Source organism: Bos taurus, chromosome 2 (genome assembly GCF_002263795.3).
Source record: "Bos taurus isolate L1 Dominette 01449 registration number 42190680 breed Hereford chromosome 2, ARS-UCD2.0, whole genome shotgun sequence".
Lineage (NCBI taxonomy): Eukaryota > Metazoa > Chordata > Mammalia > Artiodactyla > Bovidae > Bos > Bos taurus.
In genome coordinates this window covers 97,543,170-97,562,598 of record NC_037329.1, presented here as the reverse complement: position 1 = coordinate 97,562,598, position 19,429 = coordinate 97,543,170, and the positions used below count along the sequence as shown (strand labels likewise).

The following is a 19,429-nucleotide window of genomic DNA, read 5'->3' as shown; positions in this document are numbered from 1 at the left end:
AAGAGGCTTTCTTTGGGAGAGTATGAGACTTGGAGCTTCCACTGCTCATTATGAGAGGGGAGTCTGTATGAGGATGAAGCCAACATAGAGGAAGGAGAACTAAACTTTGGAAGAATTCCTATGACATCTTTTGAGAGCCTGGGTCCAGAGTTAAAGAAAGCAAACTTCTTAAAGACATTTTTTTGAGTGACTGGATACATCCTCGCCTGAGGCAGATACTCTTGCCTTAATGGGAGACTTGACTCAATAAAGTAGCCTTTATGCTTAGGCCAATTTGAGTTTGTCACTTGCAACAGATAGCATCCTGCTAATACAGCGGTGATAGGGCCTGACACATAGCCAGCATTCAGCAGATAACTGAAGCCTCCTCTTCATAATTTTTCTTTGGTTGGACTGAGCAATATGTATTATGTTTTATGTTCTTTGTCCAGGAAACAAGAAGAAACAATCTGAAACTATCAGATAGGTGACAAGCAATTTTATTTTGCAAAACAATCACTATACAGCAACAAATACATTTGCAAATTTTGATTGAAAAACATGAACTAACTACAACCAGCCATTGAAGAAATGCCTTTCTATGGTAACAGGCTCTAGAATTATCAGAAGAAAGAAACCCCCCACAGATTTGTAGCGGCATGTTGGAACCTTGGAATCCCAGCATACAGAGTATACCTTTTGTTGATTTTTTTCTTTTTGCTAAAGTTGAAGTATCATGATTGACATTTTCTGAGTTTAAAAATAAGCTTTTTCCTGCAGAGGGACTTGGCCTCAACCTACATACCCAGGCTAAAAACCCTAGGTTTAAAAAAACAAACATCAATACTGATTTAACATATTAATCTTGGAAAGAATGCCTAGAATTTGCCTTTTCAAACCATGAATCTACCTTTTCTAGCTACTTAGACCATGAATGGTTTGTTTTCCTCCTTTTCATAGTGTAAAAAATAGGAGAAAATGCTATAATTGCAGCTATGTCAAAAATCAACCACATTGAGATGATTTCTTTAATAGTGACTTGATCTCTTATTTTGCCTGATGATCCCATTTCCTGCTCTAAAACTATGTGAGTATGTGGAGAAGGCCAGCTACTGTCAGTACTTTCTTCCATTTAACCAAGTTCTCACTTCAGCCTTCTTCAGCTATACCTCGTTGGTGATCCACAGGTGTCTTGCTTGTGGGTGGGATTTCAGCCCATCACCCTGCTGGAACTCAGCAGGAGAATCCAGAGAGAGTTGGTTCCTAAATGAACATGGCCTTTGAAACTCATCATGAACTCGGATCTCTCCTGCATCATTGAAAGGTACCCAATTATTGGTTGCAGGTGACCCAGAGAGAGTGAGTGGGCCTTTTAACTCTTCATAGCTCTGGATTACTTATGTTTCCTTAAACAGGTTCTCCAAGGCAAAAGCCAGAGAGAAACTGGCATTAATTGATCTAGAATTGAGACTATGAAGCCTTAATTTCTAGATCAGCGTATGGATGTCCCCACAAGAGTGGTGTTCAAAAAGCTTAATTTGTGTCGTTAATCTTGAGAGTAAAGGTAAGATGGGTTCCACCCCTTATCCCCCAAAGAAGACAGTTAGCCTGTATTTCTTTCTTTTACTGCTACCAATTTTCAATTTCATTTTATAGAATTATTAATTTCCATACAAAGTGAGGGTATTTAGTCATTGTAATTTTGCTGTGATTTGAAGCAAACATTTGTTTTAATGCCAAATCTAATCACTGGGTACCTTATATAATCTTTATTTTAGACATGTATTTGTAAAAAAACAATTTTAATATGTAGAACATGGTTACTTAGTGTTTATAAAAATTTTAAACCAAGTTGAAAAAAATACATGTTTCACAGGTTAAAATTGTTCTAACCAGCTGTTAATTTCTTTCTAGAGCTTTAATCACTACCTAACACTACCTAACACATAAGAAAATACCATTAAGTCCCCACACAGCTATTCTTTCTTTTCCTATTTCCTGGTGCATTTCAAAGGAAGCTGATGAATAAAATGCCCAGATTGGTCAAATCAAACCTCACAGCAATAATTAGGCAGAAAATAGACACACCCATAGTCCTAATCAGTCCTTTCTAAATCTTTGACTATCCTAAATAACTGAGCTATAGTTTCAGAAATGTTTGCCTCCGTAAAATCTCTTAGTTGACAGTGAATGGTGCACTTTTGCTCACAGAGTTTCTTTCACGGAAGTCACGTTGGCTGTAACTTCCAATGGGTCACAACACGGCACCCGTGTCTCTCTGCCTTTCCATCCTTCAGCTTCGTTCTTAGATGCTACTATACTAGCTTATTGCCTCAGTCCATGTTCATCATTTCCTCCTTTATGCTTGAGAACTGATTTGACTCAAAGGGATCAAACCCTATTGAAACATTTGCCTTTAACTTTTCAGATCCAGCCTACCAGCCCTGAGCAAGAAAAAGAACAGATAAATACTAAAAAGCATCCATTCATCATAGTAACCCATTGCCCTACTCAGACTAATAATGACTATTTCATTGCTTCTTCATAAATTTAAGATGAATGATTCTTAAAGAAGAATTAGTTGATTTGTGATGTCTAGACTGTATATAAAGTCAGAACCGTATTAGCTACTGATAAATAATAGTAAAACAGTATTCCTTTATAGAGTGCAATGTTGGAATCATGAAAAAACTGATTTAGATATCTGCATCTCCAATATTTTGTAGCTTCTCAAAATACTGTATTTTCCCTTTCTGATCAAGGGATCTTACTTCGGGTATGGAGGCCAAACATTTTCTATCAGATAACTGAATAAACAGGTACTGCTTGGAAGAATGGAATATCATGTCCCAAACTCCCACTGTTAGTTTCAACTTTAGCAAATGGAAAAAAAAGAAAAAGAAATCTTAATAAGTCTATTCCATGAATGATTATAGGAGTAAACCCCAAAATATTCTGTGATTCAAAATAAGACAAACCCATAATCTTAAACCAACAATCTGTAAACCCCTTTTATGTATAACTGGACCCACCCCCAACAAACTCCATGTTGGTGAAAGCAAAGAAAAATAAATTTTTTCTAGCATCACGGGAGAAACTTTAATGGGAGAAACTTGTATCTGGCACTAAAACAGGGTTACAGTTTTGAGTTGTTACAGAAAGCAACTTCATGCTAAAACTTTTTGTCTTTTTTAACTTTTTTTTTTTTAATAGGGAGAGAACCCTGCTAACATCTACTTTCACATACCTAAAATTGCAACACCAAAGGGTGCAGGAGACACAGATACTGTGAATAAGGAAGTATAATATTCAAGTATGAGGAAGTATCACAAATGGCCACAGAGAAATATATATATATTTATATCTATAATACTGTATCAAACAGATGGAAAGGGTGTGAAACTGGTAGTGTGGACACAAATCTAGCTGATCAACTGACATCCTAACCAGACACAAGTCCATCCTAATGAAAGTGCTTCATTCCTAAGAGATGCACTTTCACTTCCTCAACCACAGCTCAAATGCTTCGAAACTATTTTTTAATTAATTAAATAATTTATTGGATTGACTTATACTCTGATATAATTATCCAGGTCCCAAACGTTAATAACTTAATTGAATCTTTCTTCCCATTTATACAAAATAACGCTTTAAAAAAAAACCATTTCTTACATGCTCTTCCCTTCCTGCAATGACTCCTTGATTTAATTTAACCTGTAATAAGTTACAAGGGGCAACTTTTTATCTTTTCACCCAGCAACAGAATAGTGAAATGAGCAGCTTGGATTTTAACAAGGCCTTTCAGAATGTAGTAGATAGCCTTCAGGCACATGAAAGGTAGAAATGCAATTTTTAAAATAATGATACTCCATGCAAAACAGCAGAGCGAAAAAAAAATTGTCCAATTGTACTCATGTAAAGCCAGTATCTTCCTGTTGCAAATGGAAATCAAATCAATTTCTGCATATACTATTTTTTTTTTATAAAATTGTAACAATTACTACAGTTTGGGAATGAGATTATTTATTTTACGGTTTGTAAAGAATGAATATAACACCTGCTCAGAGCCCACTCCTGCCAGAGCTCATGCCTAAATAGTATGACATCAATACTAAATGAGAGATATTCACAAGCCCTGTTTAGCGAGTGCGGCAGTGACATCCTCGGCCAGGGTGGCAAGCTGGGGGGATTCAAGCAGGTTGATGCTTCCAGAAGAGGAGACGTTGCTGAGTCGTCGGGGGGAAGCCACGCTGGATCTGCCTGGGGACTGTGTAATGATCTCAGCCCCATGGTCCACACGGGCCTTAGCATGCTCTCTGAAGTTCAACTTTTGGCTGTCAATCTGTTTAAGACAAGCATCAGTCCTCGGTTAACTCAAACATCTTAAATTGTCCCCTAGCTCTTTCTCTGTATCCCAGAGCTGATGTTCATGTCACTTCTATTCAGCTCTGCCATCCCTACTTCCTGGGCGTCCAGGTCTTTAATCTGGGACCTATTTTGATGAAGAATATTTCAAAAGGATTTTTTAAAAAGGCAAGATCTGCTCACAATCTTGTGTCTTACCTTGACATTACCACCTCCGGGAACGTGGTGAGCATTGTCAAGCGAACCGACTTTAGCTTGGGCCTTTTCTTTGAAATCTAGCTTCACACTTTCAATTTTCACACGCCCACCACCTACGGAGGAGATGAGAAAGGCTTTTAAATGCCTTGCTAACATTAAATCTTCTATTTTGGTGACTAGTTCCCCAAAATGACTATAGCAGGTAGACCATGGCAAATCACAAACTTAATGAACTCTACTAATCCTCTGACCATAGATGGGAAAGGAATCTTTTAGAATTTTTAGTCTACACCATTTTCCCCATACCATCTAAGTAAGGTGTTGTTCAGTCACTCAGTCGTGTCCAACTCTTTGCGACCCCACAGAGCCCAGCACGCCAGGCTTCCCTGTCTATCATCAACTCCCAGAGCCTGCTCCAACTCATGTCCATTGAGTTGGTGATGCCATCCAACTATCTCATCCTCTGTTGTCCCCTTCTCCTCCTGCCTTCAATCTTTCCCAGCATCAGGGTCTTTTCTAATGAGTCAGCTCTTCGCATCAGGTGGCCAAAGAATTGGAGCTTCAGCTTCAGCATCAGTCGTTTCAATGAATATTCAGGATTGATTTTCTTTAGGATTGACTGGTTCGATCTCCTTGCAGCCCAAGAGACTCTCAAGAGTCTTCTCCAACTCCACCGTTCAAAAGCATCAATTCTTCAGTCCTCAGCCTTCTTTAGGGTCCAACTCGCACATTCATATATCCATCTAAGGCAGTGACATCCTTTTTGTATCATTCCCTGGATTGCTTTACATATTAATTCTTTTCTCTACTCATGGCTAACCTAAAATATCAGAGGTATTTTTCTTATCTATGTAATAAAAACTAAAAATAACACAATGAAAGTACCATATGTATCCTTTCTCAAACTTGGAGTATTTTGTCTCTTATTCTTAAGGGAGCAAATTAAATTGCAAGGAAGCACTTCTCTATTTTTCTTCATGGTAATAGGTCACTTATAGGCTAGCAATTGTGTACATATGCATGATATTGCCACTTGTAAATTTTCAGCACTGATACCTTGACTGATGAAACTGGAGTCAGAGGCTGAAGTACTTAAAAGCTTCCATTTTAATTAGTAGATGGAGTGATAGGAAGGGAATCTTAGAGATCCCATTCTTGTCCAGATGCCATAGGACTAATTTGACACTGATCTGATAATATGGAGACGGAGTTCTGACGATGCCATTTTCTTAAATGTTAATTAGCTGAAAATCGAGGATCTGCTGATAGATGAGAGTGCCATGAGCCGCCCTTCTGTGGCACCTCCATTTCTGCACACCTTTTCAGGCTTGTGAATGCAAGCAGTTCTACGTCGAGTAGGTATCTGTTGTTCTTTAGCTTTTTCTTGGGCCTGTCTGCTGATGTCTTTGACCTGGGAAGAATCTGGATTAGATACCTTTACTGTTTCCACCTAAGAGACTAGCTTTCACTTTCATTAGCAACTTGGTTTTAGCTGTATGCATATATTTTTTTTTTAATAAGGCCAGTAGTAAGCCATGTGATCCTCTATTATTATTGCATCTCTTTTGGGATTTTGATTTGGAAAAAATACCTGAGGGACTCTATGGAAACATGGAAAAGATTTTTTAATTTTGGACTCTTGATACTTATTTACTTCCATAGATGAGAGAGAAAGGGTTGTTAAAACTTCACAGGTCTCTTATTCCTGCGGTGTTTTTCTCATGTGATACCTAGAAATTTATATTAACACCAATTATCTGGCCAGGGCCCCCTTGAAATTGTATGATGTTACTGGATTACATTTAAAAAAATTTACATTTATTTACTTGACTGTGTTGGGTCTTAGGGCAGCATGTGGGATCAAGTTCCCCGACCAGGGATCACGTCTGGGCCCCCTGCACTGGGAGCAGCATGGAGACTTAACAACTGGACCACCAGGGAAGTTCCTGGGTTACATTTTGAAGATTCATTCATACTCCTTCTGAAGACTTAGGATGTGTATGATGCTATTTAACTCATTCCTGTAGGAGACATGAAGCTGTCCTTCCCTCAAAAGATGCATTATTGCAGGGGTGTTACTCTACCAACATTTTACTTGGCCCCATGGGTCTCACCTGTTGGTTGTGACAGGATTAGTGTGATTCATAAAACACAGTTATATTGGTTAGAGGCTAGAGGATACTGAATTTTCAATTACAGGAGATCAACTTTCTTGAGATCTTACTTTTCTATTTTCATAAGCCTCTAATAGAAACTGTCTTTTCAAGTTTTATGATTATATATTGTGCCAATATAACCCTATTAAAATTTTTGTTAGACTATATTTTGAGAGAGAAGGGAAAAACAATGTAATATTGACCCAAACTATATTCAGAAAAGGAAGCCTGAGAAGTCTATTTTTGTCACAGTCCTGCTGAAGTGAAGTGAAAGTCCCTCATTTGTGTCCGACTCTTTGCGACCCCATGGACTGCATAGTCCATGGAATTCTCCAAGCCAGAATACTAGAGTGGGTAGCTAGGTAATTTTATAGAACTGTTAGAGAAGCTCATTTGAAATCAGAGATCTCTGCCTTTGGTTCTGAAAAATTCTGGCCCCATTAGGAGCAGTAACTGCAGAGGATTATAATCCCCATCAAGCTTCTTATGTTCCAAAGTGAAGTCAAAAGACTAGCTATTTCAATTTGTGCCTCCAGGTGATGAATTGTTTCCTCCTTATTTCCTTTTGAGACATTCTACAATCCAAAGTAATTTTGTGAAAAGCTTGGTATTGTCAAAGATCATTCATTGTGTTAACACGTCTTTGTGAACTTGGTCATCTGATTCACTTATTATGAAGTAAGAGTGAGAAATAGGTGGGAGTCCATGACAATAGCCTTTTATGACCTGTAAAACATACACATGATATTTTCTCGTATATAGAAGATTTTTCTGTGCATCAAGACTTTAGGTGAACTGAACTAAATGTATACTTATCATCTGGAATTACAGAGTTCAATATTTTCTTTTGTATTCTGGAAGAAGGTAGGCAGTGTACCCAGATACTTCCATCATACTGTTGACACAGGACAAAATCAGCTAAATGTCTGTAGATATAAGGCACAGATGGGGGGCTGTGAAGATACCCATTTGGGAACATGTTCCTTCTCTCTCATGAATGATAGACGGCTAATTCCAGATAACAATTCTGAAATCAGTAATGGAAATTCCTTATATGTAGTTTCTAACTCCTTGAATTGCTTTATTAACACCCTTTGCCAAAGTGAAGCCCTATTTCTAGACATATTTCCAATACTTATCCATTTTTGAAACCTTTTGTTTTTCAACTAAAAAAATTCTTCTCAATAATCTTTTGGTCAGAAATCTCACTGGGATCAGTTGTTCTTTTACCTTGTTCTGATAACACTTGAGATTATGATTCATGGGATTAAGATATTACCTGGTTTAATTAAGATGCCAAGAATAGATGGTTAAAATCAATTTTTTGTCCTTCAATGGTATATATGTTATGTCAAAATAGTCTCAAGAAAATTAACAAATTTGACAATTGTCCATTATTTACATATGAGTGGAGGTGGAATTTAGCAAAAACATATAGTACATGATACTTAGAAAAAAATGACACATATGCATTAAATTCACAAATTAAATAGGGAAAAATCACTAGCACATATGAATATACACTCTACCTTAGGGCACTAGACTTATGAGATATGAGATATCCCATAAAAATATATCATAAAATATCATAATATATCATATATTATGATATCCTAAGATATAATAATGAGATATGAGATATCTCATAATAATGAGATATTATGAAATACATGGTTTTTCCAGTAGTCATATATGGATGGATGTGAGAGCTGGACTATAAATAAGGCTGAGTGCTGAAGAATTGATGCTTTTGAACTGTGGTGTTGGAGAAGACTCTTGAGAGTCCCTTGGACTGCAAGGAGATCAAACCAATCAATCCTAAAGGAAATCAGTCCTGAATATTCATTGGAAGGACTGATGCTGAAGCTGAAGCTCCTATACTTTGGCCACCTGATGTGAAGAACTGACTCACTGGAAAAGACCCTGAAGCTGGGATTGAAGGCAGGAGGAGAAGGGCATGACAGAAGATGAGATGATTGGATGGCATCACCGACTCAATGAACATGAGTTTGAGCAGGTTCCAGGAGTTGGTAATGGACAGGGAAGCCTGGTGTGCTGCAGTCCATGGAGTCGCAAAAAGTTGGACATGACTGAGCAACTGAACTAAACTTATGAGATATTCCAGAAAAACAAGCAGTCTGTGGTCAAATAAGTTGGGGAGACATTGCATTCTGAAGATTCACAATGCTTATTGACCTAGATCTGAGAAATTCAACAGAAAAATACATTTCTTCAGCTTTGTTAAAAAGCACAATCCTTTTTTCCCCCACATAATGTAGAAAAACAATTTCTTGCAAAACCTTTGAAATGCTGCATTCAGTCCATGAATTAAATAAGAATATATGGCCCAATATAATTTTATAGACTATATATTTCAAAAGAGCTCCAATAAGCATGTTGAGTACATACAGATAAATGCATCTCCTGTATCTTTTCATTTTTAACGTGTCCTAGGATATGTGGCCTGTTTGTGGTAACTGAGTTTACTTGTCCATATGAAGATGCCTCAAAATTTCTAATTTAAGTTTCTATTAACACAAGCATGAAGTATCAGGATGTGGAAAGGTCCTTCCAATCAGATATCTCACAGCAACAAAAACTTTGCTTGTCGATTTTTTGAATTCAATATAATCTCTCTCAGACTACTAAAAATACTGATTTACCTGGCCTGTGGCGGATGTTCTTCAGAGAGCCACATTTGGATGTCACATGGCTTAGGTCTATCTTCTTGGTGACAATCTGTACCTGTGTGAACCACAGAAAATAGGCTTAAAATAGTTTAGATGTAAATAAGCCCCCAAGCTCATATGTAAAATCTAGAAATATACCCAAACTCACAACATACAACAACATATACACACACATGGGAAAACCCAATCTTCCATACGTTCTCCCATATGTTTGGTTGGAAAGAAAAACACAAGTGAAGGAAAATCCTAGAAGAGAAGATTTTATTAGTAGAAAACAGATCATGCCACAAAGGGACAGAACTTCTGTATTAAGAAGGCACGCTTTCCACTCAGAGAAAGAAGCCACACCGTATTAAACCTTTCCATAAGCAAAGAGCCAAGTGAAAAGGGAAAGTATTCTTTAGAAAGTGATTTTTACATGAAAGTGACCAAAACTGCTCATACAAACAAGAAGTCCAACACTGCTTTAAGATACAAGAAGAAGAAAGCTCTAAACATGCTTTTCTAAAACACTCTTGTCATATTTTGGCTAAATGCAATTTTTATTGCACACCAAATGATAAAAAGATAGCATTTGTTTTTCTTCTGGGTTTTACTGAAATCAATTCTTCTTCTAATATTTGAAAGGGTGCTTTCCAAGCATGGTCCTGGTTCATTTACATCAGAAATACATGGGAATTATGTAATCTAGCACTGGAAATGGGGCTAAGGAATCTTCCCCAATCAAATCAATCAAGTTGAACAAGCGATTCTTCTCTAGGGGAAAGTTTCAGACTATTGGTTTGGAGGTTGGAAGCTTCTCTAATAACTTTAAAATCATCCTTTCCTTCGTAGGTGTTTTGACCAGCAGCACCTATTGTAGAGGTCAGCTGGGTCAATCCTCTGATACTCTCAAAATTGCCTATTAATTCCAGGACTGAGATTGCTTCCCTGAGAGCAGTACACGGCGTGTACTTACAGTCAGTGCACCAGGGATGAGGGGAGCCTGTCAGTGTAAACACTGAGCCTCAGGCTCAGCCCTGACCCTAGAAGGAGCCCAGCAAATCTTGCTGGGGTTCTCCCATATGGCACATTTTCATGCTCAGTGGAGCTGCCTTGAACATCAGGCACTTGCTTGTCTCTTTTTTCACTGTTTGACTCCATCTCTACCCAACCAAGGAGCAAGAAACCAAGAGTTATTAGATAAGCAAGAATTCTGGATTTGATACTCTATAAATTACTTGAGTCACAGATGGCTAGAACCCAAAGTCTAGGTGATTGGATCTGTAGTATAGTCACCCTATTCACCTTTTTTATTATTCTAATGTTAACAAAGAACCATGCCTACTTTACTTGAGTCTGCCTGCTTGAACTCTTCCTCAAATACTTTTGAGAAACATGAATTCATCTTTCTCTTCCTCTCAGAGAATATTATTTCCACCCAATTTAAGAGACAGGGATTAAAAAAAAATCAAGACAAAGAGTATACTGGGACTTGAATCCTTTCACTTTGAATTACAGATGAGCCATGCTTCACCAGGTTTGTATTATCCCAACTCTCATGAATAATGAAGCACAAAAGATCGACATTATACACTTTGGATACTTTCATACATCAGTCATTGCCTCAGGAGTAACTCAAAAGGAGCTAGAAAAGTGTGTGCTCAGCTGACTTTTGCAAGGGAGCAGAGACAGCATGAGAAAATACCTTAAAGCCAAAGGCCAGCAAACAAATTGGCAGGTGAAATGGGCTTTCCATCTCCCTGAAAACCATGGTGCCCCCCTTTAAAAAGCAAGAAATTCACCAGTGATCTCAGAGGGAAGGATGGAAAGCCCATCACTGAAAATGCAAGGCTGACAAGCTCCCAAACCAGGGGGACTTGTGGCACAGCAACAAGAAGTGGGGAGTGTGCTGGGAGGTGTTGGGAAGGAGGTGAGAAAGGAGACGAAGTGCCGGCTGTGCAGATTGGCGCCACACAATCAGGACAGCTTCTGACACAAGCTTCTACTTACATTTCCGCCCCCAGCAGAATGTTTGATGTTATCCTTGGAACCACATCTGGACTGAACCTTGCTAAAATCGATCTTCTTGTTTAAAATCCTAACCTAAAAGGAATTGGAAGTAACTTCACTGTGCATTTTCTTTCAAAATTCTGGGATAGAATATTGGGAACCAGGGAACCAGAAATGGGTTAGCACCAAAGAGCCTCCAAACTCCTTTCCACTTACATTTATCATTTATGAGAAAAACTAACACTGAAACTTAAAGGCAAATCTATCATGTAAATATGAAGTGTTTTTCTCCTGCACCCCTCACCCCCATCTCCAAGGGCCAGTGCTTGAGAGCCTGATACCCTGGCTGTAGGCTGCTGTAATCTGGAAACAATATAGGAACAGAAATGTAAATTATCTGTGAGGAGGTTTCCGATATTGTGGGCAACACTGGGACTCAGGTCTCCTCCATGGAAGGTCCAATAGTTCAGCCCTGGTTTCTGAAGGATGTGCCAGTGCTCTCCCCACCCCACCCCCCAACTTCTGGAGTGTTAGTCTGACTGTAAATCACCTGGTTAAACTTGAGTGGACTACGACTGGTCCATGCAGAATGATGAGGTTCACATTGGTCTGGCTGACTGCTACAGGTTAGGGTTCTCACTCATCTGAGGGAAGAAGCTCTGGTTTTCCCAAGATCATCAACAAGGAGACTCTGGGCCTCCTCTACTGGAAGGCTTCATGATTCCCTTGCAGGTTTGGTTTAGCAGCTTTCTGAAAGGCCACTTTCTGACACCTGCTCATAAAGAGCCAATATCCTTGACTTTGGTGTGATAGCATCCTTTCCATTTTTACAGGGGAGAAAACCAAGGACTGTCAACTAGCTGACCTGAACCAGGCCATGTACAGGTAGGCCAGGTCTGGATTGGGCCCAACAGATTTGAGGTTAGGTGTTTCATTTCTATTTTCAGGAAGTCCAGTGTTCATCTTTAAGGACAACAGCAAATCCAGATCTGGAAAGATATTACTCAGGTGTAAAGTAATGTGCAAAGTAATAACTCTTGTAGCTTCTTTCATGCATCTTCTGAATTTTGAATGTTTTGGAGAGCCCTCCAAAATAAGCAATGTAAGAATGGAAGGAAAGGTTTGTTATTTTTTTGTTTGTTTTATTTCATTTTGACTAAAAGTACCCCCCAATATCTAGAGAGATATCACATTTCCAGTATTTTAGGGGACAGTTTATCCTCTTATACATAAAAAAAAGCAAAATAAATTTACCCTAGATATACAGCTTTCTCCAAGAATGGTATCACATCTCTTCTAATTTGCAAAAAAGAGTACAAAATTCAAAAGGACACTGAATCTTGACTATTTTTAACTAGACAAAGCTTAAATTGCAGCGTCTGCCTAACACTGACAAGATAGCTTGTTCCTTACAGGGAAGCATCATTGACAGCTCTCATCGGCAGCCCAAGGGAAGAGACTTGTCAAAATCTGAATTCAAAAGACAGGATGATGTGGGCACTCTTTTGAGCATAATAAATATTCCAATTAAAAAAAATGGCAATGTCACAAAGTCTGTATCTAACAAAAAGCATAGTTGTTCTAAGGGTTTCAAGTAAACTGTAGATGCAGATAAACAAGTCAATAAGGGCCATTACATTTCAAACTTCACAGATAAGTTATTCTTAGAAAGCAAATAATTCTGATTTGTTTTTTCTAATAGTAATACTTTAAATTATTCTGCATAAGGAGCTATTTATTTTGGAAATGAAAAAGAATTCATCTAAGCCATTTTTCTAATCCTTGGGATATACAGAGTCTCATATTTCATTTACAAGTTTTAATTTAGAGATCATAAGAGTACCAATCAAGTGACTCATTACCAAGTGATCAAAAGCCAAATGTTAAATCTGACTCACTTGTTGCAAAAATGGAAATTCCAAATTCAGTTGCATAAATTTGTTTGACTCTAATGTTTAATCAACTGTTTGACATTTTTTATGATTTTCCAAGGCAAATGATTCAAACCCAACGAGGACATATTGCCAGCATTACTTAAAGATGATTCAAATCTTAAATCCTAAAACTTCAAGGCCAACTTCTGTTGCTTTTCTTTAGATTTTCAAGAGAATCATGGATTTTCTAGTAAAAAACCTAACTGGCCTTTTTTGATGGTAGATTTTACTAACCTATGTTTGCTCACTTGGACATGCATTTATAGCACAGCCTTTACGTATTTCCATAATTGCAAAAACTTCATAGTATACTGCTTCTGTCTAAAATGAGACAAAGTATGACATTCACCATTTTGCTTAATGGTTGAATGGACAGAAATAAAACCACTCAGGGCTGTGAATGTTTGATGTTCAGTGAGATTTACACTCTAGCTTGACAACTTGTACCTGAGCCATGTAACTCACATTTATGCCTTACCACAATTACAAACTACTTCATGCCAAACATCTCTAGGATCATTGACAAATAACACCTTAGAGAGTTGATTCCACAAATACTGGCAGTCCTTAGAAACCATCCCTCCCACAAAATAGAAAAACAGATGGCTGCTGTGAAGGTTAAAGCTTTATTTTAGATTTTTTTTTTAATCAGAGTTGAGTTTTAACTCTCTGTTCTCTATGGATAAATTGAAATGAAAACTGCTTTCTTTGGGAAGAAATTCTCATTGGACTTTTATTTTCCTAAAGCCCATGTCAAGGGAAAATTACTTTAATATCTTGGAGACTGCCTAAAAAAATATAATGAACTTCTATTTTACAAATGAAATAATTTTTTATATTTATAATATAAAGGAAAAATAGTCAAATAGTCATTATCCAACATTAATTCTAAACCACATTTTAATCTTTGTTAATTTTTTTCCATTAGAAATTTTACTTGCTCTATTAATGCAAAGAATGAGAGAATCTTTCCTTCTGCATATTTCATAGCACATGAAATGTATTATTATATCAAGCAACTGGATCATCTTCCAAAAGCTATGCCTTATTAAAAATTCTACCAAATTTCCTATTTCTTATAAAATGAGACAAAATATAAAACTAATAACCAGGCAACCAAGGTTTGCAGCAATACTGATGTTTGAGTTCTCTTTTAATATATTACATTTTGTCCAGATTGTGTTATAGTCTATACTATAGGGGCCTTGTTTATATTTTCAAGTTCATCCCCATGATGTCTTTATGTTATTATCTCTTGACAGAATGCCCTCACTCCAAGTTGAGTATGTAACAGATTATCTTTCAAGGTTCAGGCAAACCAGTTCCTCAGTGCAGGGTTGGCAGAAAAGGATTTCATTCTTTTGGGCATATATTGGTGACTTATATGCAAACATCACTGATTTTTCTTTCATATAAGGGTCTTGTAAGCATGAAGAGTTATAAAGAATAGATTAATGCAACTGAATATTTAATCAGAATTATTTTAACTTAGTTAATTCTATCTATTCCTCCACTACACTAGGAAAGAACAGAAGAGTTACTTTCTGGATATTTTTGATGTGATTCTAGTTGAATTTTATCACAAATGGTTCAATTGAAATGATCTGCCACTGTACTCTCTCTGCATATAAGCTGAATTGCTCCTGTAGAGAAATGAGGTTTTTTTTCCTCCCTCAAATGGGGTTACTCTAAGAAAGAGGAGGAATACAAAATGTGGGATATGCTTGCAGGCAGAAATAGATCTCTCTTACTAGAGGTTAGTTGGAAACATGAAACATGAAAAATGAAATTTTTAGTTTTGAGTAAAACAGTTTACAAAACAGAGTTAGTAATTGCGATGTCAAAATGAGTTCCTTGAGCAATGGGAATCTGATTTTTTTTTGACACTCTCTGCTGCTGCTTTTTAAAAATAAAATATCCACATGTCAACTCAAGATACCAAGATATGGAAAGTAACTTGGTGTCTAAAAGTTGGATTCTCTTATCAGTTCCTTTACAGCCTGGTGCTAGGCCCTTTAGGCATCCTCTAGGTATGAACCTCAATTACAAAATCATTTCTTTCCCCATCCAAGGCAGTCTTACACAGAATTGAGTGACATTCAATTGACTTCCCTTCAACTTTATAGAGCATTAAGCTTTTCCTTTGGGTTTGCCTCATTTCTTAGGAATGCTTATCAAGTTTAAAAACACTTTCTGCCTTTCTCAAAAGTATTTCCTATTCCATAACATTCAATTTTAATGAAAACTATCTACCCTCTATAGAGTCCATAGACATCATATATTAAAATAAAAATATTATCATATCATATATATTCCTGAAGATTAAAAGTTCTCTGGATAGTGCTCTTCAAATATTCATCTGTGAACAACCTGGTGCTCTGGTCAAAACGCACACAGGTATATAAACAGTATAGTCCACTGTGAATTTCAATTAACACTTACCTACACTGACCAATAACATCTTCAAAACTAAGTATATCAAATATAAACAATAAGCATATTTCAATACACATTTAAACAGAAATAATAGTTTACGTCAAAACAAACAATTCCACAGAGCTCTAAGGAAAAGAACATGGTAGAGGATCCACTTAGGTGAGAGCTCAATTTTCCTGTATAGGCTGTGTCACAAAGCACAGAAAGTAGAACTACACTGAGAAACACTGGAGTGAATAGATAATGCTGAAAAATTTGGAAATAACGTTTTGGTGAACAGACATTAAGTTTAGCCATTAGACCCACTGTTACATAGGTTAAGTGGTCTGTCCATGGATACTGGAAGGAAAGTTACTAACACAACAGTCATTGTGACTCATGAAAATTAACATACAAAGAGGTTTATAAAGTTCATATGCCGTAACTTCTTGATATTACATTTTTTTTTTTAGTTTAAAACTTTAAGATAGTGTAAGGAATATTAGGCCATGTTGGTAATAAACTAACTTTTCAAGAGTCTGTTCAATTGTCGGAAAACAACCTGAGATTCAAGGCTGTTTCCATGTCCTTGTTTGGTTTGTAAATGAACAACAAACAGAAAGACAGTCTATAGGTCTCAGTTTTGTAAACCCAAAGGAATAATTTTTCCATAGTTTTTAATAATTAATATTTATGAAGCCTAGCTTGAAAACTTTTCATTACCTTACAAAAGTACTTGAATTATAGTTATTAAAGTTCTATTGCATAAAGACAGAGTCCCTGATTTCAAGGAGCTTTCATTTTGAGATAATGATGACTTTGGTTGCAAAAAAAAATTTCCTGTCAATATTATGTAATATATTTTGGTGAAGAGCTTTTCTTCATGCTGGGTTGACTGACAGTATTTTACAATTAGTTGGGTATTTTATTATACTTTTTAATTAGTACTTATTTGTAGCCCTAAGGTGATGGAAAGAAATGGCTTGGAAAAAAATTTTAAATCAAATAAAGGCAGGACACCAGGAGAGGACAAGGAAAACAAACACTTTTGCTTAGATTGTCCAGGCCATGTGTCATGTGTCATATAGTACACAGCAGAGTCTTTGTAAATGATTAAAGAATAAATCTGCAAATGAGAAAAAGATCAAAATAAGCTTATCTTTCTCTGTTTATAAAATTTTTGATTCTGTAAATGTGCCTATGTATATTAATAGCACCTTAGTAGACCTTCACAAAATTGATCATAATAATTTTATATGATAAGAAAAAAATCCTGTTTCACCATAATTTATTAGTTGCCTCCAGAATTAATTTTGTTTTTCCCCTTGAATATAAAATTGAAAGCAACTCATTCAAGGTAGCACGTGAAAGGCCAAAAAAGTCGCAGGATATTGCCTACAATTTTATATAAAAAATATAAAAAAGATTCTACTCTACATTTCATTCAATTCATTTTCTTCTTACTCTCTCTCTTTGCTTCTATTTCAAAAACACTGCTTTTTCACTCACCTTCAGCTTGCCCTTTGTGGCACAAATATTTATGGAGTCTGTTAAGAGTATATAAAGGAATTTTTTTTACTTTTATTTTTAATTGGAAGATAATTACTTTATTACTTTACAATATTGTGATGGTTTCTGCAATGCATCAACATCAATCAGCCATAGATACACATATGTCTCCTCTCTCTTAAACCTCCTGCTAAGCTGTCTCCCTTCTAGGTTGTTACAGAGAGCTGGATTTGGGTTCCCTGTGTCATACAGGAAATCTCTACTGCCTATTCACTTTACTTATGGTAATGTATCTGTTTCGATGGATCTGACCAATAGACAGAAAAAGTACCATTCATTCAGCTATTGTTTATTTTTTTTATGCCACACATTTAGAGAAACTGGTTATTTTCCTATCTTTGTTTAAATCAAGCAGCCGAGTCCTTAAAACACTAACACTATTTTAAAATTTAGATTTAGATGATTGTAGATTAAGGAGCTAAGTACAGTGAGACAGCTTCAAATTAATACACTTAATAAGATAGCTTTACCTATGCCTTGAGTTAAATTAACCAAGCTTACTATCTATAGTGAATTCAAGATTGCATTATGTTCTTACCAGTAGACTGAATTTATATTTTAGCTGAAAAGATGAACTTTATTGCTTTTTGCAAAGCTCCTCATAGCTTCACCTAGCTTATCCAGTCCATTAGGCATTGACCTGCCGCACTGAACTGAGCTCTGAGTTGAGCCTCTTTGCCAAAAGAAAACTGGACTTTAACAGAAGAGATAACAGCCATAAGTACATAACTTATACATATGGAAGAGCAATAAACATTGAAATTGGGACAAATAATAAAAGCTTCCCAACGTGGAAGGTTGTTGTTGAATCCCTAAGACACATATATCTTCCATTAGAGATTTCTTCTCTTTATATTTAGTGACTGTACAAACTTTAATACAAAAATAATAATGCTTTAAAAATTTAATTTTTACATACAATCAAACCACACCAAATTTTTTGACAATAGAGTATGTGGAGATGCTCTGAATTATATGAATGAAGGTTGTATCTACCTATTTACTCCCATCTCACTAATAAGAGCTGTGCGACTATTTTTCTCAATAATTATAGATGCCATATGTCTGTTACAAAACTGGGCTCCTACAGAAGATATCGCTATTGTCCTATTCTCTTCAATGATTCTGGGCTGGTCACTGTCCACTCAAATATCCTAGTATATATAATTTACTACTGGAGACACCATACAACTGGCTTTGATTTCCCCAGTTTATGGATTCTTAACCAGATATTAATAACAAGGGTCTTTGGCATATTATTACTATCTTGATAATTTCTAAGAAACTTTTACATAAAAATTTTTCTTAGTTGTTTTATAAAGTTGAACCTTTAAAATCCAGCGAAAATCCCCAGTTTAACATGTAAAGAAAAAGAAACTCTCCTCACCCTCTGTATGTGAGAAGACCATACACTAGGAGACCATACACAAGGAGGCTTTTAGGACCATAGTGTTAAATGTTGAGTAAAATATGTTTCCTACAAAGACAGTTCAACTGTACTGCATCCAAATTTTCTAATTCATTTTCCTCTCCAGTTTAAATACATTGATGCCATCTGTCACAAAATAGTAGGCAAATATACTCCTATCATCTATGTCTTATCTTGGTGAGGAAACACTTCCCATTTCTCCAACAAAAGTCACTTTATAATTCCACTATTGTATAATTTTTCCAAGTCATCTGAAGTTGCAATAGGATAATTTTGCATTTGTTTAATACTGGCCTCATGGAGAAGGCCATGGCACCCCACTCCACTACTCTTGCCTGGAAAATCCCATGGACGGAGGAGCCTGGAAGGCTGCAGTCCATGAGGTCACTGAGGGTGGGACACGACTAAGCGACTTCACTCTCACTTTTCACTTTCATGCATTGGAGAAGGAAATGGCAACCCAATCTAGTTTCTTGCCCGGAGAATCCCAGGGACGGGGGAGCCTGGTGGGCTGCCGTCTATGGGGTTGCACAGAGTCAGACATGACTGAAGCAACTTAGCAGCATGGAACTAAAGATTTTCTTCAATTGACATGGTGATTTTGTGGCTAATTTTATTCTTTCTTTAATTTTCTGTGTTATATGTATTTCAGTTCAGTTCAGTTGCTCAGTCGTGTCTGACTCTTTGCGACCCCATGAATCG

At 36.6% G+C, this 19,429-nt stretch overlaps 1 protein-coding gene across 44 annotated transcripts in view; it reads right to left on the bottom strand.

Moving 5' to 3' along the window:
* Positions 1-456: 456 nt before the first annotated feature.
* The window catches only part of MAP2 (microtubule associated protein 2), a 298,686-nt gene continuing 279,713 nt past the window's right edge, over positions 457-19,429 (bottom strand). For 23 of the 44 annotated variants that reach the window (XM_010802225.4, XM_024998329.2, XM_024998302.2 and 20 more), the window contains 4 exons: positions 11,381-11,473; positions 9,362-9,443; positions 4,543-4,655; positions 464-4,321 (listed from right to left, as the gene is read on the bottom strand). In XM_010802225.4, the coding sequence (XP_010800527.1) occupies positions 4,106-4,321; positions 4,543-4,655; positions 9,362-9,443; positions 11,381-11,473 (504 nt within the window). In that variant the 3' untranslated portion in view covers positions 464-4,105. Of the gene's footprint in view, positions 4,322-4,542; positions 4,656-9,361; positions 9,444-11,380; positions 11,474-19,429 lie in introns of all 44 variants that reach the window. The other 21 variants (XM_010802230.4, XM_010802234.4, XM_059891367.1 and 18 more) reach the window with 2 other exon arrangements.